Source organism: Suillus discolor (genome assembly GCF_016758755.1).
Source record: "Suillus discolor strain FC423 chromosome Unknown F5147scaffold_8, whole genome shotgun sequence".
In the NCBI taxonomy this organism is placed as follows: Eukaryota; Fungi; Basidiomycota; class Agaricomycetes; order Boletales; family Suillaceae; genus Suillus; species Suillus discolor.
Window position 1 is genome coordinate 140,476 of NW_024541255.1, and position 19,250 is coordinate 159,725.

Sequence of the window (19,250 nt, forward strand, 5' to 3'; positions counted from 1 at the left end):
TGAGGTCAGATAAGGTACATGAGGCTTTAACCTCTGATTAAGCATGCAGCGCCAAGTGCGACTGCGCATAAGTACCATGAGGCGCCAAGGGCGCTCCAGATCTTCATGAAGCGACATGCGGTATACATGCGCTGATCTAGGGTGACCATGAGACGTACAGCCTCCATGGATCAGGTACAAGGCCGTCTAGGCCAGGGGCGGTGTCACAGTGGTCCAGACCGCTGTCTTTCTAAGTGCAGGCGGTGTTCCGCCGCGTCTAGAGTCTAGCAGAGCGGGGGCAGGCGTAGGCAGAGCTGGGGCTCCTGTAGGTGTTATGGATGCCTGTAACACTACTCTACGACATTCTACCCCAGAAATACTGGTCTAACTACTGCCAACTCATCCGTGGATTCCAGCTGATGTGTCAATATCGCATCACAGCCCAGGAACTTGTCCATGCCCAAGCACTTTTATGCTGCTGGGAACGGGACTTTGAACTCTTGTATTATCGTCGCCGAGAAGATCGCATCCACTTCATTCATCCATGTGTCCATCAAACCAACCACCTCATCTCAGAAACAGTGCAGAAAGGCCCATCAATATGCTATGCACAGTGGACTATGGAACGAATGATTGGAAATTTGGGTCAAGAAATTTGTCAGCCCTCGAATCCTTTTGCAAACCTCTCACAAGAAGTAGTTCGACGCTGCCACATTAATACCCTTCTCTCCATAATGCCTGAGCTCGACAATTTACACCAAGGCCTTCCAAATGGTTCTGTTGATTTAGGAGATGGGTATGTGCTTCTTCGCAAACGAGAACGATATGCGAAACTCCCAGACGGTGCAGATGCACAAGCAATCACCAATTTTCTTGGTGCTTGTCACATGCTTCCTCACATCAAGAAATGGGCCTGACTTTTGTTACCCAATAAGCAGGTTGCTCCCTCAGCTTGGAGAGAGACCACCAAAGCGCGTGAGCAAGTGCGAATGTCACACAATGTGAAGGTTTGTTTGTTTTATTAAAACATCTTCTACATGCTAACTCATTATAGTTTAAAGTTGCTGGACAGTTTCGAAGACAACATGGAGACACTGTACAAGCACTATAAATGAACAAGTTATATTACAATACAGACAAATATTGTACTTACATTGCCAGAAGAAGTTCAGGAAGGTCCTCCTCAACCTTAATTGTCAGATCTTCCTCAGGCTCGGTTTTGATGTTCTCCTCCTCAGACTTAACCACTGGCATCATGTCTTCATCCGGCTTTGATCCTCATTGCGACGAAGGTCTTTGAAGCGAAAAACAACTCTCTATACAATTATATATGTGGGATCAGCAAATAAGCACAAAAAACACGCACCTTTCATCCAGGAGATTCCATGTCTAAAGACAAGACATAAGTAGCCCACGACACGTCTAAACCATCGATCTTGACAACAACAACATCCCCGAGCATCATGACGTTGGATGAGCTAATGATAGTTGGGGAAGACATCAATGTGTGGTAAGTCATGAAATGAAAGGTACCGTGTCGAGACCAAGACAAGTTTCTTGATTCGGTATTTTCCATCGGAGACAGAATATTGAATACAGATGACTTAATGAGTCTTGCTTGTAGTTTATATCGAGTCAGTCTGTCCTATCACTGACTTTATAATTCTTACAGTTCTAGTATGTTCAGTATGGCTGGCGAGGGAGGCTCTAGCCTCTGGAACAACAGTGCATTTTCAGGGTCTTATACACCTTCTCCTGGACCCTCCTTGGCAAATATGACGTCACCCAAGGCAGATTCATTCTCACCACCCCCAGTGCAAGTCCCACAGCCTCAATTCAGCTTGTTTCAGCAGGTGAGTGAGTCACTTGCTACTGTTTCTATTAACTTACTGTATGTTTTAGGGAGCATATATGCATGAAAACCAAGCCTTGCAAGAGCATTGTGAAATCTTGGAAGCACAGGTCACCAAACTCTCCATTGAATGTGATACTATACAGTAAGATTTTGTATGTACTTCATGTGCATTCTCTAATGTAATGATAGGGCAATGTTTCACCAGCTCGCCTCTTCTGTGTGCCTTGATGAAGCTGTGGAGTCTCTCAGCTCCAAAGGCATACACCTATCACTGGCAGCACCCTGCACCAGTAACATCAAACGGCCGACTTGTGAGACACATCCCAAGGTCAAATTTTGGAACCAGGACGCATTCTTGGATTGGGCAGAACGAGCTAGCGCACAAGGGCTTCATTGCGGGAAAATTCCTTACCTTGAAGGTGAAAAAGGAGAACTGGTCCCTGAAGCAACAGTCAAAGCTATTCACAAGATCCTGCATGGAGGATGTTCAGAACTTGTAAATCGCCAGCTTGCTCTGAAGTCGTGGGGCAAGTTGTCCTCGACGGGAAACCAATTCATTCATTCACTCATGGAAAAATCGTACCCACTGTTTACTCTCGCTAACGATGGATGGAAACTAGATTATCTGTGCAAGTCGTCTTACTCCACATGGCGAAGGAACCACCTTGATGACAATGGCAACTGGAAATCAAGGAAGGATGGCAATGACGTCAGTGATGATGACAGCGACGATGGAGACTCCTTGGACGCAAAAGGTAAGAAGCGCAAGAAAGTGAAGTGCTCAAAGTCCAAGGTCCCAGAAAAGAAACTCAAATGTAGGTTCTCACTCAAGTTGCTTTACCCTACTAATAATACCATACTGTAGTTACTCCAAATGTGTTGATTCCCCCTTCTTTGCCTCCAACTCCTTCGATACCACCAGCAGTACTTCCTTCCCCAGTGCTATCACCATCTCTGGATCTTTTGGACTCGGAGAGTGCAAGCATTCCCACTACCAACGGCGACACTGCAGAGCCTTCTCATACCATCATCGAAGAGTCTCTGGAGAGTGCGAGTGTCACTCCTACTATTGTTATTGCAGAGCCTTCCCATCCCATCAAAGAGTCCGAATCTCCCACTACTCTTCCAAGCCCTATCACCGTGTCATCTCATCCTGCTGGCGATCCGCTTGAGGAAAAGGAAAATATACCACCACCACAGCCACCTACCGCTACACCTGCACCAATCAAAATCACTGTATCCAATCCCATGTTGGTTGTACATTGCTTTTATTTGTTGGTGTTACTTACTTTCTTTAGCTCATTGCTCGCGCTGGCTGCCGCTGGTGTGAAAATTCCTCCACTGCCTTCCGATTCTGTACCTATGCAAGCACCTCCTGTTCCAACCGAAAAAGTGTCTGTCCCATCCGATGGAGCCAACTCCAACCTCCAGAAAGGCAAAGCAGCCAAGGCAGGAAGCAAGAGCTTGAAAATGTGCCCGAGCCCTACTAAGAATGGATGGTACGTGTTTTTTTCTCAGACTTTCCCTTTACTAATGGGTTGCAGTAATCTATGTGCTCTTTGTTGGCTGAAGCAAATCAAAATTGGCGGGACGACAGAGGAATTTTGTGCTTATTATGGGAATCTGACACTAGAGCAACGAAAGGCAAGTGATATAATCTCTTGTATTTGAGTTGATTCATTCACACTGACCGGTAGGGATACAATGAGGAAGCAGCTACACTTGTAAGTCCTTGATTCTCTCTCGATGGACCTTCTAAATTATTGTCTACTAGGTTGCTTCCGATACATGGACCAAATCTGTCTCCAAAGGATGTCACTATTAGATTCAGCATGATCCGCTTCAGCATGATCCGACCCTGCACAATTTGACATACACATTTCCTACAATGTTTTCGAGTGCTTTCGAGCTGCTGTCCACGCACATCATGTTTTCAAGCCGCTATATGTGTTTTTGAGCTTTTTTGTACCACTTTTGTACCACCATTCCTACAGTGCCTAATATTATTCGAGCATATTTGCGCACATTTTCAACCATCTGGCAAGGGGAACGAGTATATGCGTTCAAATGCGCAAATATGTTTTACATTAAAAAAAGCACCTATGTGCATGAGGAAACCCACACCTGCATATATTGAAATGTGTGGATTCGCTCACTATGTGTCTTATCATGTTCTCATATGTTTTTCTACTGAGCTGCTGACAAAATCACTTATTGTCACACCACGACTCCTCCTGTCATAGTCAGTTTTCACTGGGCATCAACACTCTGCCCCCTATGCTCATCAGCAAAATGGGAAGGCAGAGAGGGTGATGCATACGATTGAAGGTCGTATGTATGTGATGCTGGACTTCGCTCATCTGCCAAGACTACTGTGGGGAGAGGCTACACTCACCGCATGCTACTTATTTAACCGGACTGAGTCATGTACTTTGCCAGTGAGGAAGACTCCTTATGAGATGCTTCATGGTGTTCAGCCAGATCTATCCCACATTCACATCTTTGGTGCACGCTGTTTCGTGCGCATCCCCACAGAACTGCAACAGAAGCTCAGATCTCGCTCTCATGAAGCCATCTTCATGGGGTATCCCCCTGGAGTGAAAGCATGGCGGTGCCATGACCTTGCCACTGGAGCCTTCTTTAACTCACATGACATTATCTTTAATGAGAGTCTGATGAATCATGAGTTCCCAGACAGTGATGATGAAGATGACGATGTACTTGCTCCAGCAATCAGTCACAACCCAACCACGTGCGCTGCATCTCCTGTGACTCCTGCACCTCCCATTGACCCTCCTCATGCCACTATCATTCGACGTTCAGGCTGAATACCCATTCCAATCGAGAAGGGCCAGAACTTCAGGAACTGTGTTGCAGTCAATAAGTCCCAGCTTGCACATCAGCATGAAGTTCACATTGCCCGGATCAATGGTGTCCCTCCCCCATCTGATAGCATCAACTCTGCCCCAGCACCCATTGTGTCCACACCCACTCACATGGCTGATCTTCTACCTCTTCCTCCTGTTGACCCAGACACCATCACTCCTGACAATGAGGCTGTAGGCTACCCTAGGAACTATTGAGTGTCTGAGTCTTTGGGATCCAACACCACAGTTGTGGGACACTTTGCAGACTTTCCAAAGGTGAGCTCATGACTTGCTTTTTGCTTGATGATCTTTTTGACATTTGATAACTTATTAAGAACTCTCGAGCCTTCTCAGTAGGCTTACACTGTTATTTGTTAGCTATTGATGCAGAGATTATTTTGTAGTTTGATATAGAAGCACCACTTAGAATAGAAGATTCCCAGAGTGTCAGTATTTAGTTTTAAAGTTTACAATATAGTACACCATATGGGGATGGAACTGTACAGTTCAATAAGTTTCAACTGATACCAAGATACCCACCAACCATTGAACCCATGCCTATGGGTATGGGTATATGAAGGGTCAGCCCCTACTCAACCCACAGGTACCCATACCCATGACCCATGTGGGTTTTCAAAACCCATGTCATTGCCTAATTACAGCCTCATCCAAGGCCTTCTCATGGGAAGTACCTTTGGCACTAGTAGGGATCCACACAGGTACGGGTAACCCACGTGGGTCACAGGTATGGGTACCTAGCAGGTACAGGTATGGGTTAGAGTCTTGAGTACCTGTTACCCACACAGGTACTGCTGAGCATGCTTACCAATATTTGTGTTCATACTTTCACCACTACTTGACTCTAGATCTCAACCACCAATATCATCAGGGAAATGTAATTCACTACAGAATGCTACAGACCGCTCTGTAGCATTCTGTAGCACAATCCAACCTGCGGATGATCAGCACCCAACTCACAGCCTTCAAGCTAACTCTTGCAGGGGTGTAGTGATTGGAATGAGGTCTGACATTTCACTGGAGGTTGATGGCATTAGGTGCAGTTGAGGCTCTAAGTGGCAAAGGTGTGTTTCTCGCTGCTCTCACTCTTTTGCTTGCTGATCTCAGTCATTCACTGCTCGCCCATTCGCCCATTCGCTCATTGCTCTCAGTCGTTCGCTGCTTGTTCCAGGTGCACATGTTTTTTTCTTGTTTACTACTATCTTTAACCTTGCAGTGTGCTACTACCACCACTCGCACCCTACACTGCATCCTACCCTCCATCTTGTTCTTCCTGTCTCATCCCTCCTTCCACTCTTCTGGCACTCTCCAGTGTCCTCCGCATATGTTCAAGCCACATCAGGGAAGTGACGTGAAAATGGTAAAGTTTTGTCAAGCTTTACCTGATTTAAAATTTGTATAATAGAGTCACTCAGAGTAGCTTTCATAAACCTCGCTAAGATTCACTAAGGCTGGCTAGAGTACAGCTAGAGTACAGCCAGAACAGGCTGTAGGCATGTGGCATGCTTCGGCACCCCAGCGGAGTTCAAACATTATGCCTGCCCTTTGACCACCATCTCGTCGTTGTTCTGCACGACTATGAGTCTCAGAAACACCCTCTAGGAGAACCATAGAAAGAAAAAGAATTGTAGAAGTCATGCAAGGGCCTGTCACTCACGGTAGGGGTGGCAGGTCTCAATGGGCATGAAGTCCCACCGAAGCTAGTGGCTCAGACCTGGTGAAAATCCAGGTCCACTGGTTATCTGCCCCTTTCTGCACCCAGAAGGTCATCGAACACCTCCTCAACCACCCAGCTGACTGCTGTATTCTTTTCTATGCTGACAGCAAGCAGTCACATACAGATGGTGAACGTGCCACTGGCAAAGACAAGATTTCCATATGCGCTGTCATCGCTAAGTATGTCTTTGAGGACGACAAAGACTATGCAGAACACTATCCAGCTGCACAGGATAAATATCAAGATTCAACACTTAATCACATCAACTAGTATGTTTTCTTGGCTGTCCTTATGATGTACTAACATTTGGTTCAAAGCCTCAAAAAAAGATATTGTGAATGCCACAACAAATTACATGTGACGGGCACTGGTATCATGCCAGATGATACAAATTCCACAGAGAATCTGCACGGTACATTTTTTCTTTGTATTTTATCACATAATCTAACTGATTTAATTCACAGCGCAAATTTTAAAGGAGTTCCCCTGGTATGATGACCTTGTGCGCATCATGGGGGGGAATCCTGCACTGTCTCTCCAGACGGTCTCATCACGCCTGGGAGTAGACCACATTGCTAAGTACTTTTCAATATTGCATATGGCAGGCAGCTCGTATTCTGAGGGTCAGCACTCTGGGAGCGCTCAATTTGGCGCATCTGCTTCCTCCGCTAGCCAGTCTTATCCTGCTCCCCCCACAAGCCAACCTTATCTTGCTCCCTCCATGAGCCAACCTTATCCCACTCCCTCCATGAGCCAACCTTATCCTGCTCCCTCCATGAGCCAACCCTATCCTGCTCCCTCCACGAGCCAATCCTATCCCACTCACTACGGCGGACATTACTACAACCCCCTGCCTCTTCAGCACCCTCAATATAGCCAACACCCCCCTCACTCCCACTCTGACGTCCTCCCTTGTCGTGCTCCCAATTCTCCCCTTGATGATGATGATATCAACCTCCCTGACTATCTTAGCCCCCTCAATCGTGACGACGAGCTGATGGACTTATCTTTCGATGATGTACTGTGCCCTACTCCCCCAGAGCCATATGATTACCGTAACGACCCCAATGTCACCATACTCAACAGCCCTCCAAGGCCCAGACCCACCACATCAAAACGGCTGCTTCCTCCCTCAAGCCCTTCACCTCTCTTGACTCCCACGCCTCAGTCTAACTTCACCCTACCCCCCGCATCACAGACTCTCCACCGCGACAGTTGTGCTTCCTTCGGGATGTCCGATCCAAAGTGACGCACCAGCACCAAGTCGCTCAAAGCTGCGGCCATTTGTCGCTCTTCAGGGTCCTTGAGGTCCAAGCCTCCGTCAGTTGTGTCGGCGTCGTCAGTGCCTTCGTCAATGTCTATGACATCCCCAGTCAATTCCTCATCTGCGGGGAAACCGAGGCAGGTGAAGAAGCAGCGGTCGGATATTCAGAGTCAGGTTGACAGGCTCAACAAAGAAATCGCAAACGTGCAATCGGACAAGATCACTCGGGAAGAACTTCAAAACAAGTGCTACATGGCTAAGTACAATCTCGTGCATCAAACTAATGAACACAGATTCCTGCAAGCTGAGCACACAGATACTCAAGCTGAAGCTGCTGCCGCACATCAACGTTCCCTGGAGGCTAGGAATTCCAAGATTTGCCTTTGTGAGGCAGAGGTGAAAATGCACACTGCATCGGCGCATGCGCATGAGCAGGAGGTGGCGATGTTGTGCCTCAAGATTGAGTATGCTCATATCTCTAGTTCTGGATCTGGATCTTGAGTATATGTTTTATTCATTCTTGTTTCATGCTACCCTCATACTATAGTTTGTACTGCCCATATGTCACTTGTTATTTTGTACTAGTGTTACTACATACTGATGTTCTTGTGTACTTGCTTGCCAATGGAATTTGTAGCTATCCTCTGTCTGCTCTGTGTACTGCTCTTGAGTGGGGACTGTCAAATAAAATATCCATCATCCTCTCGCGTTGTGCATGTCCAGGAGTCCCCTCATACAATCTATCTCCCAGTTGTTCATCACCATCAGGTCCTTCATTCTCTGCTCCATGAGTTGGATTATTGTCCTCTTGACAGGCCCATTTCACTGAGCCACCAGTTTCTGTAAGAGATCGATTTTCTTCAAACTGGATGATCATATTGTGAAGAATGAGACAACACTGAATCAAGTGGACAGCTGCCTGCAAGTCATTGGCTGAATTGATATTCTGTTGGAGATCTCAAAGGGATTAAAACTGCCCTTTCAATGCAGCAAAAGCATGTTCGACGCGAACACGGACCTAAATAAATTGTAAATTCAGAAAAATCAGGAAGAAAAAATGGTACAGACTGTAGAAAGATGATAATTGAATGTCCTCTGATTCGCTGTCAGGTGTCCATTGCAGGGCTTCTTGAAAGGGGTGATACACCAAGTGCTTAGTGGATAAGCACTGTCTGCCCAGATCCAGTGATCAGCTGGCAGAAGTGTGTCATGCTCCTGATAGATACAAGTGGATCAAGATGCATATGCATCATGGACACTTCCAGGATGACCAAGAGCATAATCAACTATGAGAAGATTATGGAGCATGATGACTGCCTTGAATTTATTAACCATAGAAAAATAAAATAACTCACTTGACAGCCAAGAGAATACTTTGATTTCCTATCATAAAAAGCCTGGTGGAAAAAGCCTGGTGTTGCATATAAATCAACTGTTGTCCCATCAACTGCTAGGACCCCATTCTGCCACTCAGGGCAAGTGCTAGCCCTTGCACTATACCTCCGAGCAAGCTCAAAATCCTTTGAATCATGGGGAGGAAAGCCCATGAAAGCATCATGCTGGTCAAGCAGTACAACCATGACACGATTAGTGCAATTAATAACTGAACCAACACTAACACCTGCCCATTGAGAGACATCCACTAGAGAGATGGAGTTGCCATAGTGGCCAGCACGGTTGAGAAAAATTGCAAGTTGAATAGCAATGGGAAGCTGGGAGTTATTTGAGTTGTTGTGAAAAATAGGTTGACCTGAGATTTGATCAAGGATGTTGTCAAAGATTTCTGGGTCGACACATAATTTGTGATGGAATAGGAGAGGGCGATGTTCCCCAAAATGAACTAGAAGGTGTAGCTGAGGGGCTCTTGGGAGAGGTACATCAGGCCTGTGAAGTACACGAGCCTTCAAAACTTCATCCTGGAGAGTTGCAATGGAATCTTGGAGGCAATTGTAGTGGGCAAGAACATGATTATCATCGTCTGATGAGTCGTCCAAATCCAAAAAATCAGAGAAGTCAGAGAGGACTGGAGATAGAGGTGAAGGAGGGGAAAGCATAATATTTAAGAAAATATCAAGATCCAAGTCACGAGTAAGATCTAAAGAGTCTAAGCTTGAGATAGAGTCTGTAGAGTCATCATCTTCCATGATGTGCTGATATTTTGCCCTGGCTACTGCAAGGGCAGCCTGGTCAATGTCATTCAGCATCTGTACACATGTAGATTGATGAGGTATAGTGAGGATGATTCAGGGGGGATCAAAACTCCTATTCCGTTGGCATATGTGACGTAGTTGGTAGTGCAGTTTAAAATTACAGGATTTTCCAGTTGGCATGCTCATCGCACCTTTGGACTCCAGGCTCATGATCCACACTGACCTCACAATCCACCGCCAACAGCGTCCAACCAGTCAGCATGAAATTGTTGGGGGCGATGTGCACAAGGTATGTTCTTCCTCCACCTCCCAAGAGTCGCACCCCACAACTTTTCACCCTTAGCAATTCTATTTTAGTTCTCCCCCCACACATGACCATCCCATCTGACCAGCAGCATCTCATATTCACTGGGTTTCTCGCACTGACACTAGTTTCCAGACCTTGGCCTCCCCTCCTCTCCTAGTGTTTGGCCTCCCCTCCTCCTCTAACGCTTGACCTCCCCTCCTCTCCTAACGCATGGCCTCCCCTCCTCTCCTAACGCTTGGCATCCCCTCCTCCCCCTAGCGCTGTGATCTCATAGGGACTTTTTTTTATTTACAATTTTATTGATTTCTGTTCAGTTGATACATATTGCAAAGTTCATATATCTAGTATAGCTACTCGTCATTTCAAATTCTATTCTACTGAGTGTATGACTCCCCGCAATGCTTTGAAAAATCCTAAGTGTCATTTGAACTCCGCTGGGGTGCCGAAGTGTGCTGCATGCCTACAGCCTGTTCTGGCTGTACTCTAGCCATACTCTAGCCGGCCTTAGTGAATCTTAGCAAGGTTTACGAAAGCTACTCTGAGTGACTCTAATATCTATCAAAATGATATTTCACTAGAAAATGCTTTATATACCTGGAGTAAGTTGGATGAAAACTACCAAAAGCACAATCATGATAGTCTACCTGCAACTACTTGCCATTTCTCACCAAACTGGCAAATGTTGCCAACACTTGGCAGCCATGACAAAGTTTGATAATGTTGGGTGGCTTCAAACAAAAGCTAATTTTTTGACCTTTGTACACATTTTATTCCAAAAAAAATTCATTTTCTAATTAAACAAACAAGATGTAAGTACATATATACATATATAACACAACAAAAGACAGAAAACAAGTATAAGAGGGAGGAGGGTCCGCAAAGAAGGGTCCAGGAAGGAGGGTTCAGGAAGGAGGGTCCACAAAGGAGGGTCTGCGAAGGAGGAATCACAAAGGAGGAGGAACCAAGGAGGAGGAACCATAAGGGAGGGACCAAGAGGGAAGGCCAAAGAGAGTGAGAGTTTGAGGCAAGTTCAGAGTAATTAAGTGGTGGTGGTAGCATTGAGAGAAGGAACTAGTAAGAAGACATTGAACTTTGAAAAATTTCGGACTTACATAAGCATCCTATAGGGCCAAGCCTCTTGGTCACCGGTGACCATAGGTGACCATGCAGTCAAGAAATGCTGGTACACTTGCCTATTTTCATCAGAATTATACATTTTTTGCCATATCTTATCCTTCACTACCAATTTGCTTATCTTATATATTATTTTGTCTACTTTTGTCATTACATATAATTGCGTGACTTTTTGATCTGATCTTACCAACTACAACTACGAAAACCATCGCCTTAGCAATTTCCTGATGCACATCAGCATTCGCTGATGTGTGCCAGGCATGTGTGCTAAGCACTGGTGGCTGTTGGATTTGGGTGGGGGTGGGTACACCCACCATGGGTATGTACCCACATACATACCCATTGTAAAGAGTTGATTCTGTGTAGGCGCTACAAAAGTGTTACCTTCAGAACTCAATGCGTGAGTGTAATGCTCGTCCCAAAGAGACTGCCTATAGAAATACTCCTTGATATAAATGCAAGGGATATCTAGTCAAGATCGAAGTAGAAAGAACAGAAAGGTCACCCAAGTGCAATCAAAGTTCCGAAGATGTGTCCGAAGTACCAAAGCACTTGTCTGATGTGGTCCAAAGGTGGTCTGACGTCAAGAAACGAAGGTCCAAGGTTGCACAAAGCGTCCGAAGAGCTTCCAATGAACAGCGAAGGTTCTGGGGTAGAAGTATGGCGTGTATGTCGAAGTATAAGACTTGCAAAGTGCGACTAAGCAAAGTCTATCAGGAAAACTAAGAGATAGCGAGATGCAAAATGGCAGTGGCCAGGCCAAACAATCATTCTGAATGAACAAAAATCAATTGTGCGAAGGTACGACTATCCAAAGTGACTCTACTAACTATGACTTGTAGCAGGGAAAGTGAAGTGAAGTGCGAGTTAGCTAGCGAGGCAGATTATATCCTACAGCATGAAAGTCCAGAAACTGCATAGGCGAAAACAGTAGCGAGATAAGCTATCCAAAATGTAATAAGACTTAAGGTGAGCCGCTACAGAGATATGCATGTAATAGCACACAAGGTGCACAGCTATACATATTAACCAATGGTTTCAATGGGCCGACAATGTATGTGCCCCTAAGACATAATCAATAACAGATGAACAAGTGAAAAAAGCACCAGCGAAGTCAAACAGACACAGACAGGACATGGTACAGAGGATCAGAAGTGTATACAGGCCTCAGAAGGGAACAGATGACCTTCAGATGACTCGGATGAGTGCACGGAACTCTCGGAAGGTAAAAGGAGTGTCAAGGAGTATGATGTGAGATACCTATGAGATTGGCAGGATATGGGCCCAATGCCAATCTGAGTGCTACACCATACCCATGTCCATGGGTACATACCTGTGGTGGGTACGGGTATGGGTTGACCTCAGGACACCTGCGGGTTTACCCATGTGGATCCCTAGGCACTAATCAATGAATGTAGAATCATGTAGGACTTCATAGCAAATTTATGATCTGTGGCCACGAAGATCAACAGGGGATGACAGCACACTCCTCTCATACCTTTTTAATGTTCTCCTTTTTCATTATATATGTTTTCAACTAAAAGATTATGCAACACCTTCCCATGGAAAGTGCCCTTTAGGACTGGTCAATGTATCTAGAATAACATTAGTACACTTGATGACAAAATTGTAATGGGCCACTCTTGCAGCAGACAAGAAGCTGTAGCACACCTCCCAAAATATTTGGAATTATTTTCATTCTTCCTTAATTTTGTTTGAGCTTTTTTAAGCTTTCCAAAGCCTTTCCCAAATGGACTGCTATAACATACAGTAAAAACTATTTGAACATACTTTATATACTCAATGTCATCAAATCTCTGTCATCACACAGTCATTCATGGACACACAGTATGCGAGTACTGTTGAACCCGATTCAGAATCAGCCATCCATAGGCACTGATATCTTGCAAGAATATTCAACATCATGCATCCGTCTCGATCAACTTGATCCTGGAATTGTTGCATGAGTCCGTCCACAGTGTCACTGTACTACTTAATGATGACACCAGTTTCCAAGAGAATGGTTTTTCTAAGTTTCTTCCCTACAATAATAGCATAAGATTCATGTACAAAGTACGATAGCTTGGCGACTCACAAAAGCTCTTTGTCTCAGAGTAGCCTCTGATGAAAAGGACACCTGAGCAGTCTACTGCACAATCTTTCCAAAGACATCACGCAACAAATTTTGCCAAGAGTGTCATCTTGGGTCATGAAGCAGTAAACTTCAACCAATCTATCGAGAAGAAACAAATGAAATCAACATTGTTCCCTTTCCTTAAAACATCAGGGTTTACTATAGTGGAGAAGTACAGCGGTGGGATGTGTTTGTTCAAGACATCATCAAAGCTCACATCCTTGAAGAAGGGATGTCTCTTAACTCGGATCTCCTTGGCATCAGCTTTCCCAGATCCCAAATGTCGGGTGGGATCATGAGCCAACAGCTGCAAAATCACCATCAGCAAGCACAACAAGTAGAGTGCAGGAACATTCAACCTGTTGCAAGATGGAAACAGCATCTCTCGGCATGGTGATGGGATATAGAGGTTCATCCTCCAGGATGGCATCAAAGATTTCATCTTTGTCATCACCACGGAAAGGTGATTGTCCAAGCAACATCTCATACGTCAAGACACCAAACGCCCACCAATCTACGGCGCGGCCGTATCGTTGTTCCAGGAGAATCTGCATCAACATCAGTTCAATCCTCACAGCAAGGAGATGTAACAAGTACTTCGGGAGCCATAAACTCAGGAGTACCGCAGAACGTGCTCGTGGTTGAGCCATACCACATATTAATCAAGCTTCAGATCACAGTAGATGATGCCGTTCGCGTGGAAGTACTCCAAAGCAAGAAGGACCTCCGACGCGTAAAACTTGGCTTGACGAAGCGAGAATTGTTCGCGTTGGATGTGCAACATGAGGTCACCTCCACTAACGTACTCCATGACAAAGTACACGCGCGTTCCAGTCTGGAAACACAAGTGTAAGCCAAGTAGGAACGCATCGTAGAAATCTTCGCGAAGGCTCGACAATGGCAGATAGACATACCGGGCTTCTCGAACCTCTGCCCAGCATCTCATTCAAGCGCTCCAACAGTATTCCGCCTTTCACAGGGCAATTTGAATCATGCGAGGAAGTGTTGGACGAGAAAGACACGGATGTTGTGGGATGGGGGTAGTCGGATAGTGAAGACCAAGGCTCAGCACTCAGGTGTGATAGACGATGGAAATTCAGGGGGATATGAGAAGGGACGGTACACTTCAACTGCTACTGAGATATAAACGAAGAAAACCCTGTTCCAATTTTCGCCAAATCGACGAATCAGTGTCCTTTTATCTTTCGCAGCTTCACGCTCGTCACCAAACATCAGCATTTCCGGGTCCAAAGCTGTCTCGGCGATATGGTTCATGAAGATAGCACGTCGTTCTTCATCTCGCTCGAGCACGCGAGCAGGGATACCCTTGTGGCTGTAATGTAGCCTACCAGTGTGCAGGGTGAGAAGAAGTGTGTTTACAGATACGCACCACGATGTGGCCATAATTCCCATTGTAGCTTGTCCAGTCCATGGTGGGATTTCGGCGAAGGATAGCAGTGAGAAACGCATTGACATCGATAATGAGGTTAGGACACTTGCCACCATGTGCATTGTTTGCATTGAGATGCAATGGTGGCAGTCCGAGTCAGGTGGATAGTTTTATATACAAGTGTCACCGAGATACTTGCGACGGGATGTCCGCATCGGTGAGAAACAGGTATGCGAGCTTTTAAATTTAGGGAGACTCAGTGTGGGTTGCGGCATGCTGAAGGTGCTCCAGCACCCTAATGCTTACGGGGTCCCACTTCGGACGTTTCCGAGAGGCAAGTTCAACTGCAATATTATGTCACTGCCATGATCAGTGTGTCACTGGCAGTGCGTGCGATTAGTAGAGTCGTTTGTTCGTTCGTTTGTCCTGTATATCGTCGACGCCGACGAATATAACTGAACATCTTTGTGGCTCATGCGACTCTTCGATTGCTACATGACGTATGAGATAGAAGGGATGCAGCCTTTTCGAAGCCTATAGCTGGTCTAAACGGGCCAAATGGGCGCTAGTCGGCGAGTGCAGGTTCAGCAAAGGTACTAACTACATATGTACATTGGCACGTAAGTCACTATATGGCATTTAACTTTACTTACGCCACTAGCACCGTCGAATGCCCCGGGGGGCCAGCTCATCAAATGTTCGAGTTCCACGCACGGGTCACCTGAATGATTGTGCCAACAATCTCATTCTTGGGTTTGTTATCAAGGCGATATTCTTCCGTCGCACAATGTGGACGCCATCTATATAAATAAATAAAACTGGTACGCTTCCATTCTATCTTCAGGCAAATATAAAGTGGGTACGCAACTTTTTCAGGTGCCAGCGTTTTCTCCGTTGTACTCTGCGGATCTCACTCGCTGGTAAGGCATGGTGTTCGCAAGCTTACTTTTGCTCGCCCTCGGCGCGATCGTGAGCCAGACCACCCATGTCGCCGCACTGGGATCAGCATGTGGTGTGCCTCTTACTACAGGAAACGCATTGTGGGGAGAACCTTACTGGCTCGAAAACATTCACCATCAGGGTGTAGCACCGTTCGCACCTAATGCGACGAAGTACAAAGTGTTTCGGAACGTGAAGGATTATGGAGCTGTGGGCGATGGTGTGCATGATGACACTGCTGCTATTAAGTGCATAGTCCATTGCATCGATGATCGTTATCATAATGCTTATTTTTTGCAGTGCTGCAATCTCCACCGGTAGCAGATGTGGTAACTTGACTTGCGGTTCATCAACGTAAGTCACAAAATTTCCAAGATATCCAGTGCACTCTCAGGCTCGACGGCTCGTTAGAACCACTCCGGCAGTAGTCTACTTCCCAGCAGGGTAAGTATGTGTGTATAATGCCAGGTTCGTTTCTGACGCGTTTAATCAGAACCTACCTGGTGTCTACTCCACTCCAAGCATATTATTACACAGTCATGGTGGGCGACGCAAGAACACCTCCGACGTTGCTTGCCAGTGCTAACTTCACGGGACTAGCTATAATTGGTGCGGAGTGGCTTCTTTAGTTTAAGAAGACCTACTAACAACGAGATCAGATGCCGACCCGTACACCAACAATCAGAATTGGTATATCAACCAAGACAGCTTGTATGTGTCGTTCGAATATCCTTGTATGCATGACATCGATGGCCTTGTATTATGAAAGCTACCGGTCGGCGCGTAATTTTGTTATCGACCTCACACGAATGCCTGCGAATGCCTCGGCCACTGGTATCCACTGGGAAGTATCACAGTCAACGTCTCTGGTCAACGTGGTAGTCAACATGTCTACCGAACCTGGAAACAATCACCAGGGTATGTCATTCTTATGAATGATGGTATGCTTATTTATTCATGCTCCTAGGCATATATATGGAAGTTGGAAGGTAAATAAATATTGTTACATCGAAAGACATATATGAACACTAGCGAAGTGGTGGCTTTATGGGAGATCTCGTATTCAACGGTGGAAAGTATGGTATCTGGGTCGGAAACCAACAGTAAGTGCTTGCGTCCATGTTACTCTCCGAGTTCCGTGGTACATGATGTGTCCGCTTACAGGTTTACCGTGCGCAATATCACTATCAACAATGCAAACACAGGTAAGGTCTACGATGTATGTCAGTATACTGAACCTATACCACTTGTCCCAAGCTGTGTTTGGATCGTGGAACTGGGGTAATAACTGTTCTTTTGTTGTGAGCGCGCAATTGATGAGGTACAGGATGGACTTACCAACGCGTCATAATTAATGACTGTCAAATCGGCTTCAATCTTTCGGGTGGCGGGAATGGAGGAGAGGCCATTATTGACGCAGTGATCACAAACACTCCTGTCTTCATCAAGACCCCTACGCCGACAAATGTCTCCGTTGCAGGATCCCTCGTATTGAATAACATCCAACTCAATAACGTGTCCACCGCTGTCATGGAAAACGGCACTACTATCCTTGCTGGTGGAACAAGGACCATTGAATCGTGGGGCAAGGGTAACATTTATACAGGAACGCACGCGAACGGAACGTTCACACAGGGCAAGATACACTCTGCGCATAAGGACTCGGTCCTTTTGGACCACAATGGCTTCATTGTCAGCAAAGGACATCCCATGTATGCTGACTATTCAGTCGATCAGTTCAAGAGCGTCAGGTCATTGGGGGCCATTGGAGATGGGATAGCGGATGACACTGAAGCTATTAAAGCTGTACTCACAAAGGTATCTTTACACGATAGTTTGACAATATATATTTATACTGATTGAAATGTGGGGCAGTACGCTGGATGCTATATCATATATTTCGATGCTGGCATCTATAAGGTTACTTCTACTATACAGGTTCCGGCAGGAACACGAATTGTTGGAGAGGCTTGGACCCAGATTATGGGCGCCGGCCTTAATTTCAATAATCAGGAAAACCCGAACGTTGTTGTACAGGTCGGTACACCAGGCTCGCAGGGCATTACGGAGATTACAGATATCGTGTTCACGACGCAAGGACCAGCTGCAGGCGCCATTGTCGTGGAGTGGAACGTCCGCGATCCCCCTGGTCTCCAAGGAGCTGCAGGAATGTGGGATTCGCACATCCGGTGAGTCCCTTTTTAATATCATTTGGAGTCCGTTATCTTATCTGCATCTGTGATAGGCTCGGGGGAGGCAAGTTTGAAGTTTTATCGCATGCAGGACGTTGATTTATTACTCTTTATTTTAGCTAATGGGACCCACCTCCAAGACGCAGAGTGCCCCGCGGGATCCTTTAATCTCGAATGTTTTGCAGCTTTCCTTGGTTTACACATCACATATGGTGCATCAGCTTACCTTGAGGTGTGGCGTTATGACTTTAGCAATAGTTTCAGCGCACTGATTTCAAATGTCCTTCGCCAAGGGAACATGGGTTTGGCTGGCAGATCACGATCTCGACGGCTCTGACCAGCTAACCTTGTTCAGCGGAAGAGGAATTTTGTCCCACTCTCAGGGTCCTGTCTGGATGATTGGTACATGTGAGTTTGCTCTTATGTCCACAAGACAGATATACTGATTTCGCATAGCCTGTAAGTATTGTACCTTGGGTGATGCCCATGAATTCATAGATGTCCTCAATAGCGGAACATCATATACTCTACCAGTATAGTTTAGTCGGGGCGAAAAACCATTACATGGGTCTAATCCAGACTGAGACGGTAGGTTAATCCAAAGACGAAATGAGTTTGCCTCTGATATCTCTGTATAGCCTTACTTCCAACCTGATCCTGCACCGCCAGGGCCATTCGATATCTCAAATGTTTACGATGATCCAACATTTGCAGATGGCACAACTATGGCTTGGGGTCTCTGGGTGCAATCATCCACTGATATCATCGTGTTTGGTTCGTCTTAATCATGTGCTCATGTGATGCTTGCGTTTACGTGCTATGCATTTTCCCCAAAGGTGCCGGTCACTACAGTTTCTTCCAGGTGAGGCACAGCTGAAGCAAATTGGGTCGTTCCTAACCTTTGCCTCTCACCAGAACTACAGCGCGACATGTGAGGGTAACACTACATGCCAAACACAGATCGTCAACGTGGACTGGGCCTCTTCCGTCAGCATCTACAGTTTGGCAACCGTGGGGACAACATACCAAATTAGCGTCGAAGAGAACGGGATCATTTATTTTGCGAACGACTCGGAAGGCTTTTCGTCCACTGTGACGCTATGGAGCCCTGCAGCAGCTATCTACCCATAAAATTTGTATCCTATAGTCTATACGCCCCCTATTTATTTCCCGACCACCATTAGTGGAGGAGATTTCTTATAAACATACGTTTCTCTGCAAACGCGTATGTGCAACTTGAAACTTATTTCTTGAATGCCTACCGTGCGATCTTTGGAATTGTACGTCCATCCTTTGTCCCAACT

The 19,250-nt window shown here is 45.8% G+C and overlaps 4 protein-coding genes across 4 annotated transcripts; 3 read left to right on the top strand and 1 right to left on the bottom strand.

Annotated features, from left to right (window-relative positions):
- Positions 1–599: 599 nt before the first annotated feature.
- On the top strand, positions 600–842 carry F5147DRAFT_548443 (uncharacterized protein; the record flags this gene model as incomplete). The annotated part of the gene is made up of 1 exon (XM_041430361.1): positions 600–842. A coding segment is annotated over one exon (243 nt), but the record flags the coding sequence as incomplete, so codon positions are not given.
- Positions 843–1,442: 600 nt separating this feature from the next.
- F5147DRAFT_649518 (uncharacterized protein) lies at positions 1,443–3,705 on the top strand (the record flags this gene model as incomplete). Its single annotated transcript, XM_041433345.1, has 8 exons — positions 1,443–1,489; positions 1,652–1,832; positions 1,882–1,976; positions 2,024–2,649; positions 2,700–3,084; positions 3,133–3,333; positions 3,532–3,558; positions 3,609–3,705. 8 exons carry the CDS (start codon positions 1,443–1,445, stop codon positions 3,703–3,705), a joined length of 1,659 nt encoding a protein of 552 aa, XP_041296813.1.
- A 9,793-nt stretch (positions 3,706–13,498) lies between these two features.
- F5147DRAFT_769553 (kinase-like domain-containing protein) lies at positions 13,499–14,857 on the bottom strand (the record flags this gene model as incomplete). The annotated part of the gene is made up of 7 exons (XM_041441047.1): positions 13,499–13,732; positions 13,785–13,973; positions 14,023–14,092; positions 14,133–14,260; positions 14,340–14,558; positions 14,584–14,751; positions 14,816–14,857. The coding sequence occupies 7 exons, from the start codon at positions 14,855–14,857 to the stop codon at positions 13,499–13,501; spliced, it is 1,050 nt and encodes a 349-aa protein (XP_041296814.1).
- An 821-nt stretch (positions 14,858–15,678) lies between these two features.
- F5147DRAFT_676252 (glycoside hydrolase family 55 protein) lies at positions 15,679–19,139 on the top strand. The gene is made up of 19 exons (XM_041436003.1): positions 15,679–16,002; positions 16,055–16,108; positions 16,166–16,198; positions 16,248–16,363; positions 16,414–16,465; positions 16,524–16,672; positions 16,722–16,743; positions 16,792–16,857; positions 16,919–16,959; positions 17,012–17,035; positions 17,082–17,572; positions 17,630–17,943; positions 18,000–18,010; positions 18,066–18,178; positions 18,240–18,354; positions 18,458–18,534; positions 18,585–18,720; positions 18,783–18,808; positions 18,862–19,139. The coding sequence occupies exons 1-19, from the start codon at positions 15,743–15,745 to the stop codon at positions 19,075–19,077; spliced, it is 2,316 nt and encodes a 771-aa protein (XP_041296815.1). The 5' UTR covers positions 15,679–15,742; the 3' UTR covers positions 19,078–19,139.
- The last annotated feature ends 111 nt before the right edge of the window (positions 19,140–19,250 follow it).